The sequence below is a fragment of the Leptopilina heterotoma genome, unplaced genomic scaffold, assembly GCF_015476425.1.
Source record: "Leptopilina heterotoma isolate Lh14 unplaced genomic scaffold, ASM1547642v1 Lhet_52, whole genome shotgun sequence".
Taxonomy (NCBI): domain Eukaryota; kingdom Metazoa; phylum Arthropoda; class Insecta; order Hymenoptera; family Figitidae; genus Leptopilina; species Leptopilina heterotoma.
In genome coordinates, this window is record NW_025111114.1 from 1678942 (window position 1) to 1706273 (window position 27332).

Below are 27332 nucleotides of genomic sequence, written 5' to 3' on the forward strand. Positions count from 1 at the left end.
TTCCTCGAAAGATGGAATTATTTTTAAACATTTTTGCAAGAATTCAATTACATTTCACAAATAATAAAATTCTTCGCTGAAATTCAAATATTTTCAAAATCTACTATTTTAATAAAATCTCTCAAAAGAATTCAATTATTTAAAAAAATTTAATAAAATTCGTTGCAAGAATTCAATTATTTTCATAAATAATAGAATTCTTTACAGGATTTCAATTATTTAAAAGAAATTTAATAAAATTCGTTGCAAGAATTAAATTATTTTCATAAATAATATTTCTCACAGGATTTAAATTATTAAAAAAAATGTAATAAAAATTCGTTGCAGGACTTCAATTATTTTCCTAAATAATTAATTTCTTCACAGGATTTCAATTATTTTTAATACAAATTTAAGTAAACTCTTCAAAAAATGTTATTAATTTCAAAAACTTTATTAAAATTCTTCTAAAGAAATAAATGAACAACTGTCAATTATTTTTAATAATTTTTGCAAAAGTTCCTAGAGAATTTTCAAATCCATTTTTTTACAATTCAATTCTATGAAATTTTTGTTATTCGGAAAAATAATTACATTTTTTGTGGTTTTCGGTTAAAATAGTATTAAAAATAATTGTAATTCTATGCTGGGATTTATTATTCATGAAAATAATTAAATTTTTGTAAAAAAATTTATTATTTATGAAAATAATTGAATTATTGTTAAGAAATTTGTAAATAGTTGAATTCCTGTGAAATTTTTATTATTTATAAAAATAATTGAATTTTGGAGAAGAATTTTATTATTTTTAAAGACAATTGAAATTTTGACTAGAATTTTTAAAAATTTTTGAATAAAATTGAATGTTTGCAAATATTTGTAACTTCTCTAAAATTCAATTTTTTTTTAGTGTTTTTAACTAAAATTCTTTTATAAATTCATGATTTTTAATAATTAATTAAATATATATTAAAAAATTAAATAAACCTTATTATGAATCCTGCAAATTTAATTCTTTCCACTACTTTAATAAAAATCCCTGACCTGTGGCAACCCTGTTGTTGATTCTTTCGAGTAATTTTTATTATTTGTATTTATTATTTGTGAAAAATAATTGAATTTTTTTGATAAATTTGAATAAAATTTTTGAATTGTTTCGAAGAATTTCATTGAAATTTTTGATAATAATTTAATTCTTTCCAAAAAAAAAAATTCTTTCGATGAATTTAATTAAAAATTTAAATAAATGATTGAAATCTTACAAAAAAATTGTAGGTATTAAAATTTTTGAAAATAATTGAATTTTTTAGAAGAATTTTATTATTTATAAAAAATAATTTAAGATTTTTTTTTTATTTTTAAAGGAAAAAATTGTTTATAAATTCTATTTGACAATTAAAAATTTTAATTGAAATTGAAATTGAAACTTTTTAAATTTTTAGAAAATAAAGGAAAAAATTTTACTCAAAAAAAAGTTCTGTTACATTTATTTAGGGATTTCTTTTAAATTATTCGAAAACATCAATAAGTTCTTTTTTAAATAAATATTTTATTATTATTATTATTCCATAGGTATTAAAATTCTTCAAAAGATTCAAATTCAAACATTTTTGAAATTAAACAATTTATAATAATTAAAGATGATCGAGTGATAAAATCATTATTTTATATTATAAGAAAATTTTTACTGTAGGTAACTTCTACAAAATTATTTTCATCATTTTAATTCAATTATTATTTTCTAGAATTTTGGATTAATTTTTATGAAAATAATTTAATTCCTTAGAAAAAAATTTTTATTATTTATGAAAATAATGGTATTATTGCGAAGAAATTTATAAAAAAATTTGTAAATAATTGAATTCCTGTGAAATTTTTATTATTTATGAAAATAATTAAATGTTTGCGACGTTTGCGTACAATTTTATTAAATTTCTTTTGAAATAATAAAAAAATAATAGAAAAAATAAATTTTTCAATAAATAATAATCAAACCGATTATTCGATACATTTAAGTATTTTTTTGCTTTAAAAAATAATGATTACGATTAAAAATTATTTTTGTGTCTCATTGCAAATAAAAAAAAAACTACAAACAAATTATTTGTCGAAACGTTAAAATTGTGTTTTTATCTTTTTATTATTTTAATATTTGATTTGGAGGATTGATAATTTTCTTGATATTTTATAGAAATAAAATAATTTTCATAAAAATGTTTTGTTACATTCTACACTCAATTCTAATAAAACCCCACTAACATTTTGCCATTTTTTTTTTTTTACAATTTAATGCCTCTTTTTTTTATCGTTTTTTCTAAAATTTTATGCGACTTTTTTCTTTTTTGCGACTTTCTCGGAAATTTCATGCGACTTTTCGCGACTTTTGTTGTGAATTTATGCGACTAAAGCGACATTTTTTTGGGTCTTAAAGTCGATCCGAGCCCTGCAGTAGTATAATTTAATGGTAATTTAATTGATCGGCAATTTAATTTAACAGTAGTATAATTTATCGGTAATCTAATTTACAAGTAGTTTAATTGACTGGTATTTTAATTCAGTGTTACTGAATACTTTAATTTCAATCTAATTCAATGAAATTCAGAAAAATAAATTTTAGAAATAAACTTCTCGGTGAAATAGTAAAAATCGGAATAAAATAAAAATTGTGAAGAAAAGAAGAGCTGTGAATTTTTCGTTTGTTTGAAAAAGAAAAATTGAAAAAAAGTTAGTATTTTTGATGATTAATTTTGAGGAGCGTGTAGAATAGTTTAAAATAATCGATGATTCGTCTATATATATAGAATTTACATGAAAATGAGGCAACAATGCTGCAGACTACAGGCAGTTGATAAGCACATTCGTGGAGAGGATCGTACGAACGTCTGGTCAGGCATTACGTGCAACAATTTACGTTTGTAGAATTGCGATATGTGTGTGTTGGTGTGTGCAGAGAGCTTATGTAACGTGTTAATATCCGGATAACCGAAAACGTTGGCCGGAGCTATACTCGTGACGCATTGACGTTTTGCTGTTTGCATGGAAATTCAGAATATAGCGGGCAACTACTACTTGATTTCACGCCCCAACTGAGCCATCCTCCATGACCGATTTCCTCCCTTGAATTTTATTCCCACAATCTGTTAAACATACACTTCTCTACTTTATACCAATAATTGCCAATTTTATTTCATTTTTTCCACTTGTTTCAAATTTTAATCTCTAAATTCAATTTTTATATCTTATTTTAACATTTTTTAACTGAGTACTCTTTTAACTAATCTGAGTCGTTGAATTTAATTTCGAAAGTAAATTGAAGATTTAAAAAAAATCGAGACGAAAAATAACAATTTTCTGGATCAACGATGATAGAGGCAAATTATTTTTTTTATTTCAAACAAATAATTTTAATTTGTATCAAATAATTTTGTTTTTTATCAAAACAATTTTGTTTTCTATAAAATAATTTTCCTTTGTATCAAAGAATTTTTATTTCTATCAAAAAATTTCGTTTTGTAAGTAATATTTATTTATTTTTAATTTATTTTATTATTTTATTTTATATACTCACGAAATAAACTAGAGAGGAAACATGTTGTTTAACTCACCTGGAACAAAAAGAAAAAGAAATACTTTAATATCAGATTTCTTGTCAATAAAATATAAAACGAAAACAAACAATAATTTCTATTAAATAATTCTAATAATAACATAACAAGTTATTTGTAACTGATAATTTATTTAATTAATTTACTTTTAATTTATTAAATTAATTTTAATTTAATTTTAATTTAAATTTAATTTAATTTTAATTTAATTTAATTTAATTTAATTTAATTTAATTTAATTTAATTTATTTAATTTAATTTAATTTAATTTAATTTAATTTAATTTAATTTAATTTAATTTAATTTAATTTAATTTAATTTAATTTAATTTTAATTTAATTTAATTTTAATTTTAATTTTAATTTTAATTTTAATTTTAATTTTAATTTTAATTTAATTTAATTTTAATTTATTTATTTTTTTCATTGATTTTTTTATTATTAGTAAAATTTACTGTGGCCCTGGTAAAATTTGCTATTAAAAATCTGAAAATTGTACTTTTGGACTTTATTTTCTCGTCCAACGTTCAATTTAATTTTTTTTTTTTAGTTGAATTTTACTGCGGTAAAAAGCGGTTAGTATTTAAGAAAAATGTTCAAAAAATAAAATAAAAAACAAAAATGTATTGTGAAAATTAATTTATTTTCCAGATGACGAGATCCTTTATAGAGATGAGAAAGGCAGTTTGATTATTTTCAACGTCACCTCCAAAATTTTCCACACGATATTGGACTTTAAAAACAAAGTGAGTACTTCCCTTATAGTTATTATAAACGTTAAAGCTCCCGCAATTTTTCCTCCAAGAAAAAGTATGACGTGATTCCCAAAGAAAAATTGTTTCTCGTAAAATTACCATCGTTATTCCTTTATACTCTCCTTCGCTTAGAAAAATTCTTCACTTTTAATAGAAAGCTCATACTTTTCCCTCCCCAATATAGTTTCAAATCCTTTATTAATTCTCGCCTAAAAGCTTTTCGAATTTTTTTTTTTTAAATGTGTTTTTTTGTAAATTAAAAAAAGAACCACTAAATATGCAACCATTTTTCCTTTCCAACAAAATTATTTTCATCATTTCAATTTCATTTTTCAATTTATTATTTTTAAGAAGTTTTTACTAAAATTTTTCTTTAAATCAATTAATTTTCGAAAAAGTTCTTCAACAATTTTCAAAATCCATTCATTTGGAATATTCAATTTTACGAAATTTGAATTATTCGTAAATTCTTCAATTAAATATATATTAGAAAATAAAAACTTCAAATAATATAAAAAAAATTCAATTACACTTTTTCAAAAAAAATTAATTTTAAAATTCAATTATTTCTAGAAAATTCAAATATTTCTAAAAAATTCAATTATTTCACGCTATATTGCTTTTAATATTCAATTATTATATAAAATTTTAACTGAAATTAATTTTTAAGTCAATTTTTATTAGAAAATTTCGCCAGAATTCAATTATCTAAATACAAAAAAATAATTTATTGAACATTTGACTGTTTCTTAAAATTGAATTCTCAAAGAATTTTATCAACAAATTTTTAAATAATTTAATTCTTTTGACGATTTTAAATAAAATTTTCCGAAAAAGTTGATTAAAAATTTTATTAAAAATAATTGAAATTCTGCATTGAGTCTTATTATTTATGATAATAATTGAATTTCTCATAAGAATTTTTCTATTTTTCAACATAATTACATTTCTGCAAAGGATTTTATTATTCTTGAAAACAATTGAATTTCTGCAACAATTTGTAACTTCTCCAAAATTAAATTTTTTTTAGTGTTAATTTTAAATTTTTTCTATAAATCCATTATTTTTAATAATTTTTTAATAAGTTTGTTGAGAATTTTCAAATTTTTTTGTTTTTAACTGAAATTCATTTTTAAATGAATTTTTATTAGAAAATTCTACTGGAATTCAATTATTTAACTACAAAAAATATTTTATTTAGCAATTAAATGTTTCTTGAAATTGGATTTTCATAAAGAATTTTATCAACAAAATTTTAAATAATTGAATCCTCTTGATAAATTTTAATAAAACTTTTAAGAATAATTTCATTTTTCGAGAAATTTGATAAAAATTGTATTAAAAATAATTGAAATTCTGCCAAGAATTTTATAAAAAGTTTTGAAAATAATTGAATTTCGGAGAAAAATTTTATTATTTATAAAGATAATAGAAATTTTGACGAGAATTTTTGTAAATTTTCAAACATAATTAGATTTCTGCGAAGAATTTTATTTAAATTATTTTGAAAAAAATTGAATTGTTTAACAAAAAATTTCATTAAAATTTTTGAAAATAATTTAATTCTTCAAAGAAATTTAATGAAAAATGTATTGAAAATAATACTTAAATTCTTATAAAGAAATTGTAGCAAAGGTTTTTAAAATAATTGAATTTCTTTGATAAATTTTGATAAATTTAAAAAAATTTTTAAGAATGATAACTTTTTTCGATGAATTCTATTAAAATTGTATAAAAAATAATTGCAATTCAGCATTTAGTTTTATTATTTATGAAAATAATTGAGTCCCTGTAAAAAATGTTATTATTTCTGAAAATAATTGAATAATAATTTAAGAGAATAATTTGTAAATAATTGAATTCCTGTGAAATTTTTATTATTTATGAAAATAATTAAATGTTTTGAGTAGAATTTTATAAAAAATTTTTTTAACTAATCGAATTCTTTTCGAAATTTTTATTAAAGTACTACTACTATTAAAAATCATTGAATTGAGGAAATTTTTTGAAAGTAATTAAAATTTTACCAAGAATTTTATTTAAATTTTTTGAAAATAATTGAATTTCTGAGAAGAATTTTACTACTTTTGAAAATAATTGAATTTCTGTAATCATTTGTAATTGCTTCAAAATTCAATTTGTTTTAGTAGTATTTTATTATTTAGAAAAATAATTGAATTCTTGTAAAAATTTTATTATTTAGAAATATAATTGAATTACATTGAAAAGAAATTTGAAAATAATTGAATTTCTGTGAAACTTTTATTATTTTACGAAAATAATTAAACGTTTGCGTAGAATTTCATTAACAATTTTTTAAATAATTGAATTCTTTTGGAAAATTTTATTAAAATAGTAGATATTAAAAATCATTGAATTGAGGAAAATTGTATTCTACTAGAATTCTACTAGAATTAAATTATTTAAATAAAAAAAAATAAAATAAAAATAATTAAAATTCTGCGATGAGTTTTACTATTTATGAAAATAATTGAATTCCTGAAAAGAATTTTAATATTTAGAAAAATAATTGAATCCTTGTAAAAATTTTATTTTAGAAATATTATTCAATTATATTGCGAAGAAATTTGAAAATAATTGAATTTCTGTGATATTTTTATTATTTGATGAAAATAATTAAATGTTTGCATAGAATTTAATAAAAATTTTTTCAAATAATTGAATTCTTTTGGAAAATTTAATTAAAATAGTAGATGTTAAAAATCATTGAATTGAGGAAAATTTTTGAAAATAATGGAAATTTTGCTAAGTATTTTTAAAAAATTTTTGAAAATAATTGAATTTCGGATAAGAATTTAATTATTTCTAAAGGTAATTGAAATTTTGCTAAGTATTTTATTTCAATGTTTGAAAATAATTGAATTTCGGATAAGAATTTAATTATTTCTAAAAATAATTGAAATTTTGACGAGAATTTAAAAAAAAATTTAAACATAATTGAATTTTTGCGTACAATTTTATTACTTTTGAAAATAATTGAATTTCTGGAATCATTTGTAATTTCTCTAAAATTCCCCAAATATTCACTAGAATTCATATAGAATGATTCTAGTTAAATTCTATAGAACTTTTTTATCTGGATTCTTTTTTTTTAAGAGTGAAAATCGATTTTTATTCCATTCGGAGTTGTTTCGCTTTGGTGAAAATGATAATGGTTAATTTCTTCGAGTCAAGAGAAAGAGAGAAAGGAATGAGACGGAGGCGAAATAGTGAATACTAATTTTTTCTTCGTAGTCAACGACGCGACTTTTTTCTGAACGATTCACGTGAAGGTTTCGCTGCATTTCGTCCTGTCGTCTTGTGTTAAAAGAAAGACAAAAAAAAAAAGAAAGAAATGAGAGAAAGAGAGGAGAGAAAAAAAGACGACTCATTTCTCCAACTCATCCTCACTAATCCCGAATAAGCCAAGATGAGTTTACTTCACGCTCTATTGCCTCGAGCTCAAGTCGCTGACTTTAATACACCAGATGCTCAAAGCACAAGTAGAAAATAAACAAACTTTATATCCTACTGCTTGGATAAAGGAGATTCTTTACACATATTTTTCAAAAGTGCACAAACCTTTTTTTTCTTAGCGAAATTTCAACTCCTTAGCGCAATTTCAAAATTGCCAGAGAGTGACAAATTTACTCTAAATTTGAGCTTCAATAAATCTTTTTTTATTCCTTTTCTTGTTAATTAATTACAAAATTAATTTATTTGTATAAAATATTGAGAAAATTATCAAATATTAAAATAATAAAAACACAATTTTAACGTTTCGACAAATATTTTATTTGTAGCTTTTTTTATTTGCAATGAGAAACAAAAATAATTTTTAATCGTAATAATTATTTTTTACCACAAAAAAATACTTAAATGAATCGAATAATCAGTTTGATTATTATTTATTGAAAAATTTATTTTTTCTACTATTTTTTTACTATTTCAAAAAAAATTTAATAAAATTGTACGCAAACATTTAATTATTTTCATAAATAATAAAAATTTCACAGGAATTCAATTATTTACAAATTTTTTTATAAATTTCTTCGCAATAATGCCATTATTTTCATAAATAATAAAACTCATCGAAAAATTCCAATTATTTTTAATACTATTTTAAATTAATTAACCGAAAAATTGAATTATTTTCCCAAATAAAGTTTTACAGAAGTATTCAATTATTTAAAATAAAATTTTCATATAATATTTATTATATTTCGAAAACATTAATTATTTAAAACAATCTTTATAAAAATTCATATGAAGAATTCAATTATTTTCAAAAATAACAGCAATTTTTACAAAAATTCAATTTTTTTAAAACATTTTAATAAAATTTTTCGCAGTAATTCAATTATTTTCATAAAAAATAAAATTCTTGCCAGGAATTCAATTATTTTTGAAAATTTTAATAAAATTCTCAGCAACTATTCAATTATTTTCAATAATAACAAAATTTTTTGCAGTAATTCAATTATTTTCATAAATAAAAAAATTCATCTCAGGAATTCAATTATTTTTGAAAATTTTAATAAAATTCTCAGCAACTATTCAATTATTTTCATAAATAATAAAATTCATCGCAGGATTTTAATTATTTTTAATACAATTTTACAGGAATTACTCAAAAAATGTAATTATTCTTAAAAATTTAATTTCAATTCCTCGATAAAATCAATTATTTAAATAAATGTTTTTTTTAATTCTTTGGAAGAATTCAATTATTTTCAAATATTTTAATAAAATTCTTTGCAAAATTTCAATTATTTTTAAAAATTTTCCTCAATTGAATAATTTTTAATATCTACTATTTCAATAAAATTTTTCAAAAGATTTTAATTACTTATTCAAAAAAATTTAATAAAATTGTACGCAAACGTCGCAAACATTTAATTATTTTCATAAATAATAAAAATTTCACAGGAATTCAATTATTTACAAATTTTTTATAAATTTCTCCGCAATAATTCCATTATTTTCATAAAAAATAAAATTTTTTTTTAAGAAATTGAATTATTTTCATAAAAAATAATTAAAAATTCTAGAAAATAATAATTGAATTAAAAAGATGAAAATAATTTTGTAGAAGTTACGAACAGTAACAATTTTTTTATAATATAAAATAATGATTTTATCACTCGGTCATCTTTAATTATTATAAAACATGAAGATATCGATTACTCCGAGTCGAAGACTCGGAGTGATCGATTTCTTTATGTTTTATAACAATTTTTTAAAAAGTCGTTTAATTTCAAAAATGTTTGAATTTGAAATTTTTAAAAATAATAATAATGAAATATTTATTTAAAAAATAAGTTATTAACATTTTGGAATAATTTAAAAGAAATTCGTAAATAAAAGTAATGGAACTTTTTTTCAGTAAAATTTTTTCCTTTATTTCCTAAAAATCCAAAAAGTTTGAATTTCAATTTCAATTAAAATTTGTAATTGACAAATAGAATTTTTTTTTCATAAAGTGCCCTTAGGGCTAGAAATTTCTAGTTTTTTCTAAATACTTAAGTGTTCAAGTTATAAATAATTGCACAATTGAGAAAAAACTAGGAATTTATAGTTTCAAGTATACAGTAAATTGAAAAATTATTAAAATAATTAATTTTTAATTTTTCTTTGATATTTGAATGTTGTAGTCACAAGAAAATGTACAATACAGAAAAAGACCAGCCCGAATTGCAGTTTATAAAAAAAAGAACAACAATTAATTGTTTAAACAATTTAATAAATTTTTATACTTTTTTCCATAAATCAGAAACAATCAATCATTATTTTAATGGGTTTTTTGATTGATTTTCTTAATTAATGAAACTAATAAAAAATATTTTTTACGATTTTATAATTTTTTTTTATACTTATTGTTATTGAAAAAACAAAACAAATTTGAAGAGAAAAAAAAATTCTTTTTATTCGTTTCACAAAAATTAAAAAAATTCGATTCTGCATTTCCCAGAATTTTTTCTAATTTCCATCAAAAAATATTTACTTTTTTTTCTATCTTGAAAATAATTTTAATTCCAAATTTTTCTGAAATTCAACTATTTATTTATTTTCCAAATTTTTATTAGAATTCTTCAGAAAAACGATTATATTCAAAAAATTATTTTGAAAAGTAAAAAAAAGAATTCTTGTAAAATGTTGTACAAATTACATTTGACTAAATTTCCAATGGAAATGTAATTGTTTGTTTTTTTAATTTTTAACGAAAAATTGAAAATAATTGAATTTCAGCAAAAAATTTTATTATTTTTTCAAATAATTGAATTCTTGAGAAAAGTTTTTTATTACAATAATTTTTGGAAATAATTTAATTCCTGAAACAAATTTTATTATTTAAAAATAATTGAATTTCATTATTAATGAAAATAATTGAATTCTTGCGAAAAATTTTCTTAAAATTTTTGAAAATAATTGATTCGTTTTTAACAAATTTATTAAAATTTGTTAGAAATACAGTTATCTCTCGATAATTATATTTTCAATAAATTTAAGTTCGTTTTAAATAAAAAAATTTGATACTCCAAACATTCGATAAAAAAAAACATCAAGAAGAGAAAAAAAAGGAAGTGAGAAATTTTCTATATTCGCAAAGAAATTACTCTAATCAAAATCTCATTTCCAGAAGGAAAAAAAAAAGAAATCACATTTTCACCACCACACATGTGTACGTTTGGTGAGATTTTTTCCTTGACTTTTGTTTTTCTTTGAGAAGTGGTCTGAGAAAAAGTTGCTTTAAAAATTGAAAACTCTCCGCATACGAGTCTCAAGGAGAAAAATAACTTTCGTATTGAAATGAGGACCAAAGTAGTTTCACTACTACGCTTCTCTCGTGTTTTGATGCTACTTTTTCACTCAAGTTACTGGGCGCATTTACATCTCCATTTACCCAGAAATGGATGGCCATTGCAAAACCAAAAGAGACTAGACTTTAGTTTACAAAGTTTTGCCTCTCATGAGCCTATAGCTATTACCACGAAAGACGACATTTATGACTTTAACTTTTCGCGTTAAAACAATAATAATCGCCCTTTGCCTCCGCATTCTATCACCATATGTTCGACAATAGTTTCAATTCAATGACCGAAAATTCACCTCTATTTTCACCTTTCAACCATTTCTCTCCTACTCCACAAACTACTTTTGTGGTTGCATTGAAGGAGAATTTATTTTATTCAAATAAACGATTATAGTTTGTAAAATCAAATAAATATTTACTTGGAACGAATAATTTTTATTTAAATCAGATAAACTGTATTTGAACAAATAATTTTAATATTTGCAGCAAATTCCTTTTACGTGGAGAAAATTTATTTCATACGAATGAAAATTATTTGATCCAAATAAATATTTACTCGATAAAAATAAATATTTATTTTACAGTGAATACAAATAAAAATTATTTTAAACAAAAAAATTATTTGATACACAAACATTATTTGATACAAAAAAAATATATTAGGTACAAAAAAATTATTTGATACAAAACAATTATTTGATACAAAAAAATTATTTGATGCAAAAAAATTATTTGATACAAAAAAATTATTTGATGCAAAAAAATTATTTGATACAAAAAAATTATTTAATAGAAATAAAAAATTATTTAACTTTGATAAAAACAAAAATTATTTGATACAAAACAAAATATATGAATGCAAACAAAAAATTATTTCATATTGAAAAAAAACAAAAATTATTTGATATACAAACAAATAAAAACCCTTTGAAACAGATCAAAATTATCTGATACAAAAGAAAAATTTTTAAATATAAACAAAAAATTATATCATATGAAAAAAAATTATTTGAATACAATCAAAAAATTATTTCTTATTGAGAAAAACAAATTATTTGATATACAAAGCAAAATTATTTTTGATACAAAAAAAATATTTATTTGATGCAAATAGAAAATTACTTGTTACAAATAAATATTTATTTAATAAAAACAAAAATTATTTTCATTTGACACAAATAAGAATTATTTGATTTTTAGACAAAAACAAAAATTATTTGATACAAATAAAAATTATTTGATTTTTATACAAAAAGAAAAATTATTTCATACAAATAAAAAATTATTTCATACAAATAAAAAAAAATTATCTGATACAAAACAAAACTTTCTGAATATAAACAACAAATTATTTTATATTGAAAAAAAAATTTATTTTAATGCAAACAAAAAATTATTTCTTTTTGAAAAAAAACAAATTGTTTTGATAAAAAGAAAAATTCTTTGTTACAAAACAAAATTATCTGTTGCCAATAAAAAATATTTGATATAAAATAAAATTTTCGATACAAAAAAATATTTATCTGATGCAAATAAAAAATTACTTGATACAAATAAATATTTATTTTATGTAAATAAAAAATATTTATTACAATTAAAAGTTGCTTGATAGAAAATAAAATTATTTTATACCAAATTTCTTGTAACAAATAAATATTTATTTAATAAAAACAAAAATTATTTTGATTTTGACACAAATGAAAATTATTTGATTTTGACACAAAAACAAAAATTATTTGATACAAATAAATATTTATTTAATAAAAACAAAAATGTTTTTGATTTGACACAAATAAAAATTATTTGATACAAAAAAATAATTTAAAAGACTCAATAAATATTTGTTACAAATAAATATTTATTTGATAACTATTAAGTAATCGTTTATTTGAATCAAATAATTTTTTATCAGCGTTTATTTCAATAGAATAAATAAATAAATATTTAATTAAAATAAAATATTTGTTCGTTCAATTGTTCATTATAAATACCTATGTTTTGAAGTATAATAATTAACAATATTGAAATAAATTAATTAACTGTTTATTATTTCATTTACAAGTATTTCGATGAGAATATATATACTTTTTATAATCAAGTGTTCAAATATCAAACTCACTGGAAATGAGTTTTTGAAAGTTAATTTATAAATCAATGGAGGAAGTTCTCTGTATTTAAATTTATATATACAAAACAAAATTTAAATGATATTTATCGGAATTATAATATTTATTCCATGCGTATACCTATATTAAATAACACTTGATCAAAAGGTATTTATTATTATTTGACATTTAAATGAAAATATACTTTTTCTGATTCACGTTCTTCATTTACGTACGCACGCAGTACGTAAATAAATATAAATATTCAAGTTAAACAAATTCTATTAAAACGAAAATAAACAAAAAAAAGGCAGCACATCTCAATTGGAAAAATTTTCCTGTCCAAGTGGAAATTTAATTAACTCGGAAAAATGAATTCGATAAAAATTATGTTATTTTTAATTAAGCAATATTTTTTTCCATCAGGCAAACCATTTGTTTGAAAGGAAAAACAATTCTTTTTAGATTTAAAAATGTACTGCAATTTTTATTATTAAAACTTTACTACAATTTTTATTATTAAAACTTTACTACAATTTTAATTATTAAAACTTTACTACAATTATTATTATTAAAACTTTACTACAATTATTATTATTAAAACTTTACTACAATTTTAATTATTAAAACTTTACTACAATTCTTATTATTAAAAATTTACTACAACTTTTTTTTATTAAAAGATTTACTATAATTTTTAGTATTAAAACTTTACTACATATTAGTTAAAAATTTACAACTTTTTTTATTAAAAGATTTACTATAATTTTTTTTATTTTAAAAAATTCATTTATTTATGATCGAATTTACATAACATTCAAATAAATTCTTTCTATCAAAAAATTTAGTTTTTATAAATTTGTCTATACAAAAAAATTAATAAAAATTTTTTTTATTTACTTATTATTTATTCTTACAATGAAAAGAAAATTTTCCTTTTGTATTTAAATACTAAATGATCAATTTTGTCTATCAAAGAATTTACCCCACATTTTTTTTTATCAAAAAATTTACTATAAATTTTTCCTCATTAAAAAAAGTAGTCATAAATTATTTTTTAAATTAAAAATTTATTTAAATACCAAAAACGTGCTGAACATGCAATTCCTTACGTAATGTGCAATATTTTTTTTTTCGAGATTAACCCTTCTTAAGCAGGTGGGAAACGATAATCGTCGAGTTTAAACTTAAGGTCTTGAGAAATCGTTTAGTTGTAAAAACAAAAAAAAAAAAAAAAAAAAGCAAAAAAAAAAGTTTTGTGAAGAAAAATTCTCGAGAAGGGTGCGAATGGTGGTAGTAAAATAAAAGTAGATAGTGGTGGATACTGATACTGGTGCTCGCATAGTTACGTTCGTCGAGGGGGGGGGTTAAAGGGGGTACGCTGCGTATAAATCTAAGCTGTTCTGTTTCTTTATTTACCTCATCTTTTCTCCTAAAGGTTTACCTTAATCTATCTCCATTAAGTATCCTCTTCGCCGTCAGCTTTGCTCTGTTAACACCAGAGGAAACCTTTTCTAAACTGATGTAGAAAGGAGGAAAAACATTAAAGTTTTACGCATGCCAGACATTGAATTTTACATTGAATCCTCTAAACCAATGACTATCACTATCAAAAAGGAAAAAAAAAACTCCTAAAGAGCTTTTCAATAAAGGCGAAAAAGCATTTCTTCCTTGGGGTTTAATTTTTAAAAATTCCCCATTCGCCATGATTTTATTTCCACACTTTTTATTAATTTTGGTTTGGAAACTATTTCTTTCAATTCAGCTATTTACTTATTTTCAATTATTTTATCTATTTATTTTGTTCTCTTCCTTTCTTTTTGTTTTCTTTATTTATTTGCCTTCATTTATTTATTATTTTTATAATATTTTGCAATAAAAAATATTTCGTTTATTTGAACTTTAGAAACTTATGGATCATAAAAAAAAATATAAATTTTAATTAATTTACTATTGAATAAAATTAATAAATAATTAAATTTTCAAGTTTTTATAAATAAATAAATAAATAAATAGTAATCAAAATTTTTCATATTCCAGGCCTTGGCGACCAGTTTCTACTACGAAATTTCTGCGGATCGAAAATATTTGCTCCTAGCATCGGCCTATCAAAAGGTGAGTAATTTCCATACTTTTTCAGTCAATCAAGTTCAAATACTATATTAACTTTTAACAACTCAAATATTTTTTTTATTCAATTAAAAAATTCGTTTCGTTTTATTTTTTCCCCACAATTATAATTCAATTCAATTAAAAATGGGAAATGAAAAAAAAAACGAAAATGGAAAAAAATGAAAAAAAAAATTGAAAACAAAAACAATTAAAAATAAAAACACAATTGAAAATTAAAAAATAAAAAAATTATAAATGAAAAGATTGAAATTGAAAGAGAAATAAAATTTTTAACAGAAATAACATCTTTTATTAATAAACTAGCAAAACTATACGCGCGCGTGAAATTTTCATTACCATTGTTACTTTACAATATTTTTTTGAAATTTAATAAAAATTCTTCATTTTTTAAAAAATATAATTTTTCTACCAGTTTTTCTTTAAATTTAATTATTTGAACAACTCTTTCTGTAGAAATCGCCAAGATTTTTTTAACAACAACTTGAACGTAAGATATTTTTCATTAAATAATTGAACTTTCGAGTACCACTGGAACAATTCATAGTGAAATCGAATAAAATTTGACAAAATTTTCAAATGTTTCAATAATTTTAAAAAAATTTTTTCCGAAATGCAATTATTTATAAAAAATTTTAATTGCATTTTATCAAGAAACAAATTGTTTCGGAATTTCTAAATTAAATTATTGAAACCTTCAATACATTTTGTTAAACAAAAATTTAAATACTTTTTCTTATTTATCATTCAAGAGGAATTAAAAATTTAAATAATTTGAATGAAAAACTTTTTGAAATTTAATTATTTCCAAAATTTACAATAGTGATTCTTTTCCAAAATTCAATTAGTTTTTTTTAGAATTTTTGAATAAAATTATTCAAAACTTTAGGAATTTTTATAGAAAAATAATGTAATTGAAAATTATTTTCTGGAATTCAAGTATATCTTCAAAAAATTTTCATTACTACTATTTTTCAAATAAACCTAATTTTTTCAGAATTTTCTAATTTCTAATATTATTTTACTATGAATCATGAAAAAATACCTGCATATTTTCGATTAGTCAAACAATATTTTTTAAAGAAGAAAAAACAAAAGAATACTTATATAATATATTTTTTTAGAGAATTTCCACTACTTCTAATTCGCTAATTTTCAAAAAAATTTCGAAAAAATCAATTATTTAACAAAATTTTATGCAATTTATTTTTTACAATAATTCAATTATTTAAACTAATAAAATTTTCATAATATTTATTATATTTCGGAAAAATTAATTATTTAAAACAATGTTTATAAAATTCTTATAAAGAATTCAATTATTTTCAAAAATAATAAAGTTATTCTCTGTAATTCAATTATTTTTGAGAATTATAATAAAATTCCTAGCAACTATTCAATTATTTTCATAAGTGATAAAATTCGTAGCAGGATTTCAATTATTTTTAATACAATTTTATCGGAATTTCTCAAAAAATGTAATTATTCTTAAAAACTTCATTTCAATTCCTCGAAAAAATCAATTATTTCAGAAAATGTTTTTTTCATATTTTTTGGAAGGATTGAATAATTATTTTCAAAAATATAGTAAAATTATTCGAAAGAAATTAATTGTTTTAAATACAATTTTAATAAAATTTTTTTGAAATAATTCAATTATTTTTTTAAATTTTAATAAAATTTTTTCTAAGAATTTAATTATTTACACAAATAATATTTCAAAAGAATTCAATTATGTCGATAAATAAGAAAATTACTCCCGAAAATTTAATTAATTTAAGGCATTTTAATAAAATTCTTTGCAAAATTCAATTATTTCCATAAATAACAATATTCATCACAATAATTCAATTATTTTTAAAAGTAATAAATTTCTTCTTGGAAATTCCATTATTTTTAAAAATTCTAATAAATCGTTCGAAAAAGTTCAATTATTTTCATAAATAATAAAATTCTTTGCAAAAATTCAATTTCCTTTTAATTTTTAGTAATATTTTTCGAGAAAATTTATTTATTTTCTAAAATTTTAATAAATCCTTTGAATCAATTTAATTATATTAATAAATAATGAATTCCTTTCCAAAATTTCAATTATTTTCAAAATATTTTTACGAAAGAATTTAATTTTTTCTTAATTAGTTATAAAGAAACTCTATTATTTAAAAAAAAAATGAAAGAAATTCCGCAAAAGAATTTAATTAAGTTTATCAAAAATTTTAATAAAATTCTTGTCAAGAATTTAATTATTTTTACAAATAATAAAATTCTTCGGAGAAATTCAATTATTCTCAAATTTGTTTGATAAAATTCTTTGCAAGAATTCAATGATTTTCAATATCCTATTAATTTTAAAATTCAAAAAAATATTTAAAAAGAAAAATTATTAACTATTATTCTCAATATTGTAATAAGGTTAATATTAAATTATAGACACATACCTTTCGAGTAAATGATGATTATTAAATTTAAAATAACGATACTTATTTGACAATTATAAATATTATAATTTGGGTGAAATCATGCGCTCCTAAATTTTATAAACCTAACCGTTGAAAAGTTTGACATTAAAAAAAAAAATAAAAAATAACAATAACCCACAAATTTTATTACATTTCTTTCAAATAATTGAAATCCTGTGAAGAATTTTATTATTTATGAAAATAATTGAGTTCTTGCAACGAATTTTATTAAATTTTTTTAAATAAATAAATTCTTTTGAGAAATTTTATTAAAATAGTAGATTTTAAAAAAAAATTTGAATTTCAGCGAAAATTTTTATTATTTGTGAAATGTAATTGAATTCTTGCAAAAATATTTGAAAATAATTCCATTTCTCGAGGAATTCATTTAAAATTTTATTAAGAATAATTTAAATGCTAGGAAAAATTTTATTATTTATGATAATAATTGAATTCTTGCAACGAATTTTATTTCATTTTTTTAATAATAATTGAATTGATGTGAAAAATTGTATTGCTTATAAAAATTTAAAAAAAAAAAAAAATTTAAAAATTTAATTTAAATTAATTAATTAATTTAAATTTAAAAATTTTTTTGTAAATAATTTAATTTTTTTGTTTGGAAAATTTTATAAGAATTTAAATTATTATAAAAAATAGAAAATATTCTTAAAAATTATTGAATTTCAAAAGGTTTAAATTTGAATTTTTTCTTAATTCCTATGGAAAAATAATAATAATTAAATATTTTTATTGAAAAAAGAAGTTATTTAGGTTTTCGAATAATTTTACAATTAGAGAAATTCGTAATTAAATGTAATAGAACATTTTCTTGAGTATCTAATAATTTTTAGGGTGAATCAGAATATTCTTTAAGGGTTCAGGGAAAAAGTGAAAATCAGTCGCAGGAAAAAATCAGGAAAATCAGGGAAAAAGAAAATAAAATTTTTGTGGCAATCCTGTTAATCTAAATTATTAGGGAAATAATTTTCTGAAACTTGGAAAATAAATGCGGAAAAATGCATATAAATATATAGATTACTTGCACTACTGTTATACATTCCCTGGCAGTGTGTTGGATGAATGTTTGTGTTTACTTGAGAGGCAACGAACTGTGTGGTGCTCATGTGAAATCCTGAATTACCGTCTGTGGTCGTCCTGGAGGACATACGGATTTCATTGGAACGCCTTGTAGGAACACGTGCTTGGGACGGTTACGTGAGTTTCCCCCCAGTCGACATAAGGGTCGTCTAGCTGCAGTGCTGCGCTATAAAGTGGGCGGTTTCACTGTAGACATACACCGACCGGGAAAAGGATCCCAAAATATCGAGAGAGAGAGAGAGAGAGAGATCTCCTGAATTTCATTTTATATTTCAGGCGTCTTTTGTCTCTTGAGAGACTTTAGAAAGGCCTTTTTTACGATCATCTTGGAATATACCTGATTGGTCAAAGCAAAAAAAAAAAAAAAAAGAAAAAAAAAAGAAAATTGTTGCTGGCAAGACGTGGGTTCACTTAGTGTCAACCTCCCTCAAAATGCTGTCGAAAGTATTCCACAGTGGCTTAAAAGGTTTCTCCCCTATTGCACATTCACGTTCCATTTTATCAAGTGGATATTCCTATTTTCCGCACTTTCACAGAATTTTTCCAATTCTGATACTCTACCGCAAATATTGACTCTCCTTCGGAAATTATGACATTTTTTACCGGCAATTTTTTTTTTTTTCATTCGCGAAAATGATATTTACTCTTTGAAATTATAACCACAGAATATAGTTGAATCAATCTGTCGGAACATGACTCGATTTTTAAAAATTTATTGTCTAATGAGAATTATTATATTTTCCCCAATTTCCAAAAGTCAGATTTTTTTTCCTGACCAAAAAAAATATGAATATTTTGGTACAAATGAAAATTCCTTCCTGACATTTAATAATTTATTATTATGCAAATTACAAAATTTTTCATTTTCAAATATGAATTTGTGAATAATTTCTGATTTCAAATAAAAACTTTTAAAAAGTTCAATTATTAATTATTATTAACTAATTTACTAAATCAATTATTCTTGTTTATTAATTTTTGAAAAATTTTAATAAAATTCTTCGCAAAAATCCGAAAAAAAGAGTGAAAATTTTCTCTGAAAATCAGGGAAAAAATAAAATTTTTCCAGCAACCCTGTATAACGAATAGTGAAAAAGAAAAAAAAATCTAGATTAAACAGAAAAAAAGGCGAGGTAAATTAATTGTTTCAACGTTAAAGCGATACATTGAATCTAAAGAACTGCTGAAACGCTATGATAAAGCAAAATCAGCAAAGTGCGTTACACGAATGCAATCAGAGACTATTGTGCGCTGCCTAAAGTTCATCGTTCGCATGCAAATGTCAACCGTCAACGTACAGTGACCAATTGACGTTGATACCACAAGCATTCACTGGGCCGCAAAATTTTTGTTAACTAACACACACTCCCCTGCGCCTGATGAAATTCGCAAATCGTGCGTTCAAGTCTCGGTGAAATTTTTGGCAAGAATAAAAAAAAAAAAAAAAAAAAAAAATGTTACCACACTTCTTCGACATTTCTCTTCTAAACTTTCGTTTCACATTTATATTCCCATCGTGTTTTTGGCGGTATGAAAGTAAACAAAACTGCAATAAAAAAAAACGCGTTTTCCATTCTTTTCGAATTTTTTTTTAACCATTTTCCACTTCTGACAAATTGATGCAAAAAAAAAGAATATGGTCGAATAGGCAAAAATTATATTATAACTAGCAACTGCTTGAAAAAAATTTTTAATTTTTTAAAAATAAAGGAAAAAATTGTTTATAAATTCTATTTGTCAATTACAAATTTTAATTGAAATTGAAATTTAAACTTTTTAAATTTTTAGAAAATAAAGGGAAAAATTTTACTCAAAAAAAAGTTCTGTTACATTTATTTACGAATTTACGAATTATTCGAAAACATCAATAACTTCTTTATTAAATAAATATTTAATTATTATTATTTTTCCATAGGAATTAAGATTTTTTCAAATTTCAAATTCAAACATTTTTGAAATTAAACATTTTTTTAAAAAATTGTTATAAAACATGAAGAAATCGATCACTCCGAGTCTTCGACTCGGAGCAATCGATATCTTCATGTTTTTTCATAATTAAAAATAACCGAGTGATAAAATCATTATTTTATATTATAAGAAAATTGTTACTGTACTTAACTTCTTCAAAATTATTTTCATCATATTAATTATTCAATTATTATTTTCTAGAATTTTTAATTATTTTTTATGAAAATAATTCAATTACTTAAAAAAAATTTTATTTTTTATGAAAATAATGGAATTATTGCGAAAAAATTTGTAAATAATTGAATTCCTGCGAAATTTTTATTACTTATGAAAATAATTAAAGTTTTGCGTAGAATTTTATTAAATTTTTTTCAAATAGGTAATTGAATTCTTTTTGAAAAATTTTATTAAAATAGCAGATATTAAAAATCATTCAATTGAGGAAAATTTTTAAAAATAATTAAAATTTTGCAAAGAATGTTATTAAAATGCCTCAAAATAATTGAATTTTCGGGAATAATTTTGTTATTTATCTTTAATAATTGAATTCTTCCGAAGAATTATTTATGTAAACAATTGAATTCTTGGAAAGAATTTTATTAAAATCTAAAAGAATAATTGAGTTATTTAAAAATATTTAATTAAAATTGTATTTAAAATAATTGATTTCTTTCAAACAATTTTATAAAAATATTTGGAAATAATTGAATTCCTGTGAAAAATTCTAATATTTTTTGTAAATAATTGAATTCTTCCGAAGAATTATTTATGTAAACAATTGAATTCTTGGAAAGAATTTTATTAAAATCTAAAAGAATAATTGAGTTATTTAAAAATATTTAATTAAAATTGTATTTAAAATAATTGATTTCTTTCAAACAATTTTATAAAAATATTTGGAAATAATTGAATTCCTGTGAAAAATTCTAATATTTTTTGTAAATAATTGAATTCTTCCAAAGAATTTTAAAAAAACATTTATTTAAATAATTGATTTATTCGAGGAATTGAAATTAATTTTTTAAAAATAATTACATTAATTGAGGAATTCTTGTAAAATTGTATTATAAATAATAAAAATCCTGCGATGAATTTTATTATTTATGAAAATAATTGAATACCTAGTTGTTAAGAATTTGATTAAAATTTTTTTAAATAATAAAAAAATAATAGAAAAAAATTAATTTTTCAATAAATAATAATCAAACCGATTATTCGATTCATTTAAGTATTTTTTTGCTTTAAAAAATAATTATTACGATTAAAAATTATTTTTGTCTCTCATTGCAAATAAAAAAAAACTACTAATAAAATATTTGTCGAAACGTTAAAATTGTGTTTTTATTATTTTAATATTTGACTTGGATGAAGGATTGATAATTTTCTTGTTATTTTATAAAAATAAAATACATAATTTTCATAAAAATATTTTGTCTTTTTTTTGACTCATAAATTATAAAATTACCACGAATTCTAATATAAAATCTTCAATTTTTTGAATTTCTGACAAAAATTTATTTTTAAATAACTTAAACCTTGAACAACTATCGTAAAATAAATAAATTATTTAATGAATAATTTTACTTAAATATTTCAAAATTAATTCAATTTTGAAAGAGTTGCGTTTACAATTTTCATAAATAAATTAACTTCAAACGGTTTCAATTCGAAATTTAATAAAATTTCAATTCTGAATGAATTTAATTAGAAATTTTAATGAATTTAGATTTTTGAAAAATTTTAATAATCAAAATCTTCTAAAATTAATTAGATTTGTCAATATATATTTAATTAATTATAAAGAATAATAGATTTAAAGAAGAATTTTAGTTAAAAACACTAAAAAAATTGAATTTTAAAGAAGTTACAAATTCATTGCAGAAATTCAATTATTTTCAAAAGTAATAAAATTCTTATCACAAAATTCAATTATGTTCAAAATTTACAAAAAAATCTAGACAAAATCCGAATTATTATCTTTATAAATAAAAAAATTCTTCTTCAAAATTCAATTATTTTCAAAAATTTTAATAAAATTCTTGTCTTTCAATTATTTTCAAAAATTTTCCTCATTTCAATGATTTTCAATATCTACTATTTTAATAAAATGACCCAAAGGAATTCAATTATTTAAAAACAATTTTAATAACATTGTACGTAAATATTTAATTATTTTCATAAATAATAAAAATGTCACAGGTATTAAAATATTTACAAATTTTTTATAAGTTTATTCTCAATAATTTAATTATTTTCAGAAATAATAAATCTCATCGCAGGATTTTAATTATTTTTAATACAATTTTAATCGAATTTCTCGAAAAATAATAATTATTCTTAAAAATTTTATTAAAATTCCAAATTTGGCAAAAGAATTAAATTATTTAAAAATTTGTTAATAAAATTAAAAAAAATAAAAAAAATAAAATAAAAAAATAAAATAAAAAAATAAAATAAATTAAATAAATAATATAATAATATAATAATATAATATTTAATTATAAATAAATAAAATTTTTTCGTTACAAGAATTAAATTTTAAGAAACATTTAATAAATAATTTTCTTTTGTATTTAAATAATTTAATTCTCCTAGTTCTATTTTGATAAGAATTGATTGAAAAAAAAATTTTAGTGAAAACTTTAGAAAATAATTAGAAGTGTTAAATTAGGATTATTTATAGGAAGTAGAAATACTTAATTAAATTTCAAAAAGCTATTAAATATAACAAATTATTAATTTGTTAGCTTTCTTAAAAATAAAAAGGTTTGAATAATATTATTCAAAAATTCTAAAAAAATAATTGAATTTTGCAAGACTAGTAGTTCAAATTTTCATAAAAAATTTTCCAAATAGTTTTACATTGAAAGTATTTCGAAAATTTAAATAAATAAAGAACAATAAGTATTTGAATATTATTTTACAAAAAAGATTGAAATTTGAATAATTTAATTTGAAAAAACAATTTTATGATAGTTTTTTAAGAATTAAGTTAGTTAGAAAGAAATTTTTGTCAGAAATGGGAAAAATGGATGAACAAAAAGTTTTGAACGTTCAAATGAACGAAATATTTTTTGTTAAAAATATTTTCATAGATTATTGATTACAATTCAAATTAAAAACTCAAATTTTACATTTAGAAACATTATAATTAATTTGCTTAATAGTGACGCAAAATTATAGTAATAAAAATTTAATTTGAAGAAGAAATAAATAAATTTCGTTCATTTGAACGTTCAAAACTTTAACCTCCTAAAAATGGAAGGTTTTGTATTAGAATTCATGGTAATTTCATAGTTTACGAGGCAACAAAAAATTCAGTATTTTTTTATGAATTCTAAAAACTTAATTTTTTCCAGTCTTTCATAGTTTAAAAAACTTTCTGCAAAAAAAATTTTTTTTTGTAAATTAAAACAAATATAATTTAAATACAATTTTTTAAAAATTGAATGTTTGCTAACTTTTTGAAAGAACAATTTTAAAATTGACAATTTTTCCTGACGAGGTAAAAAAACAGAAAAAATTTTTTTATAGAAGATATTTAGAATAGAGAATAAAGTGCGAGAGGAACAAATGAACAAGAGATAAACACTTTATGTCGCTGTAAAGTGAATTACTATGGGACAGATTGGTACTGCCATTTAGATTGATAATTCAAATTGTGCATTCACTCTTGGTCGATTAATTACCATAGAGTTGTGGTGTGAATTTTCCCAGAGATCAAAATACTATCAACCTATATAGTGTCAATCAATTTTCACATGATTAACAACGATCCAAACATAATAGGTCTCAATTGAAACTATGAAAACTAAATTCAATTATTCTAAATTTTTCCATCTGTACAAAAATTTCTTTTTTTTTTTACAAAAAATCTAATTTCTTAATTTCTACATTTAAAAAAATATTTTCTTCTTCTTCAAATTAAGAATTAAGTGGAAAATTTACATTTTAGATAAATGTGTAAATTTACATTTAAATGAAGTATATAGTTAAATAAACAAACTATGAGTAAATTCTAACTCGCTCGAGGTTCTGTTTATTAAACCAACAATGAAATATTTAACGTATAGTCTTAAGTCCCTTGAATATTTATGAATTTCAAATGATGAAATTAATTTTTAATTTTTAAATCAATTATTATTATTATTATTATTATTTTGAGAGAAGAAGAAATATTATTTTTTATAAAAATAAAAGCAACGAGAGTATTAATTACTGAAATTTGACACACTTAATTGCAAACAGAGCAAGTTTAATTCCTTCTTCACTCAAGTTGCCAAATAACTTTCCACTTTCCTTAATAATAATTTACGCGATCCCCAGCGGAACGTAAGCTTCGCTTGGAAGATCACATTTACCAAAATGTCAGTAAATTTATAAAGTTTCGTACGTATTTAAGGTGTCAAGAACTTTACCATTGGCAATCTATGTATAAATTTATATCTAGAAATGAAAATATTTTCTTATCATGTTTTCAAAAATATTCTATTTTGAATACTTTGAATATTCTGAAATGAAAAAATTTTAAGAGTTCATTTATCGATTTTTGAATAAATATCATATTTTCTTGTTCATTCTCTTTGAGAGTTTTGATGTGGAACTAAGCCCTTCCTCACAATAAAGCTGGACACTGTTCGAAATCCTTTATAATCCACAAACAATACCCACCAAGTAAGCTCTCATTTTGACATTAATAATGCTCTAGTGACATATTCAGGTTTCCCAACCAGTAAAAGGATTATTATCCTACATTTGCTGTCATAGAAGCCAAAATCTAAATGTACTTTTATTCATAATGTTAAATCATGCCATTATTTACTGTGCTCTCAACTTATTCATTTAAGTTATATCCGCAGAGCACAGATTTTATTGCAACCAAATATTATTTATGTAGGTTAAATAAAAGTACATTTGTACCAGAGTACAATTTTTCATGTTGTAATGATTTTAATTTTAAAACTAACAAATATTTTTTTCCTATTTAAAATTTTAAATATTTTCCAAAATTTCGACTCTTATTTAGCATATATTTAGCAAAAATTCAAATAAATTTAATTTAATTTGAAATAAAAATTTAACGCTCAAATGGACTAATATTTTTTTTCTATTTAAATATTTGCGAAAAAACACTAGAAAAAAATTAAAAACATTATAAATTCAACATATAAATTGAAACGTAATAAATAAAACCCAAAATTTGTAATGTTTCGATTTTTATTTAAAATAAAAATTTAACGTTCAAATGAAAGAATATTTTTTTTTATTTAAATTTTAAATATTATCAAAAATCACTAGAAAAAATTAAAAATAATATCAATTCAAGGTATAACTTTAAACGTTGTCAATTTTAAATTTTAAACGTTTCGACTCTTACGTAGAATAAAAATTTAGCATTTAAATGAATTAATATTTTTTTTCAATTTAAATATTTTCAAAAACACTGGAAAAAATTTAAAAAAATATAAATTCAACATTGTCGTTCAATTGAAGGTTTCGAATCTTATTTAGAATAAAAATTTAATTGTTCAAATGAACGAATATTTTTTTTCTATTCAAATATTTTCAAAAATCATTGGAAAAAATTAAAAATAATGTCAATTCAAGGTATAAATTTAAACGTAATGAATTAAAAATTTTAATGTTTCGATTCTTATTTAGAATAAAAATTGAACATTCAAATGGACTAATATTTAATTTTTTTTAGAAAGGGAATTAATTTTCCGAATTAGTAATAAAATATTTCCTTTAGGAAAATTTTAATTTTAATGAAATAGAAAAAAAAATCGCCGTTTATTTGAACGTTTCGAATCTTATTTATTTGTTTTACATAGAAATTTCTTTTTAATGTTCAAATGAAAGAAAATTTTTAAAAATTACTTTAATTTATGTATTATTTCAATTTTTAAGTTTTAAAAAATTGAATTTATTTTATTTTTAACATTATTTGTTTAGTAATTTTTGAAAGTATTTTGAAAATAGAAAAAAATATTCGTCCATTTGAACGTAAAAAGCTAATTACGTTCAAAATATTTATAAATAAAAGTATTTTTATTCTAATTAAAAACAAAAATAAAAATTTTAATTTTCCAACAGTTTTTAAACATTTGAGTGGACTAATATTTTTTCTATTTGTAAATATTTTTAAAAATTACAAGAATAAAATTAAAAATAAAATTCTTATTTTGAAAGGAATTAATTTTCAGAATTAAAAATAAACTATTTTTTATTTATTTATTTATTTTTGTAATAAAATTAAAATTTTAACGAAACATGAAAAAGATCGTCTTTTATTTGAACGTTCAAATCTTTAGAGACAAATTTTATTTAACCAAATAAAATTTTTAATTGAACCAAATGAAATTTATTTAAAACAAAGCAAAATTTGTTTGAGAAAAACAGATTTTATTTATAAAA

At 20.1% G+C, this 27332-nt stretch overlaps 1 protein-coding gene across 5 annotated transcripts in view; it reads left to right on the forward strand.

Annotated features, from left to right (window-relative positions):
• LOC122507861 (venom dipeptidyl peptidase 4) overlaps window positions 1-27332 on the forward strand; it is a 607787-nt gene that overhangs the window by 435405 nt on the left and 145050 nt on the right. For all 5 annotated transcript variants that reach the window (XM_043620807.1, XM_043620809.1, XM_043620806.1 and 2 more), the window contains 2 exons: window positions 4235-4329; window positions 15298-15372. In XM_043620807.1, coding sequence (XP_043476742.1) covers window positions 4235-4329; window positions 15298-15372 — 170 coding nt within the window. The remainder of the gene's footprint in view (window positions 1-4234; window positions 4330-15297; window positions 15373-27332) is intronic.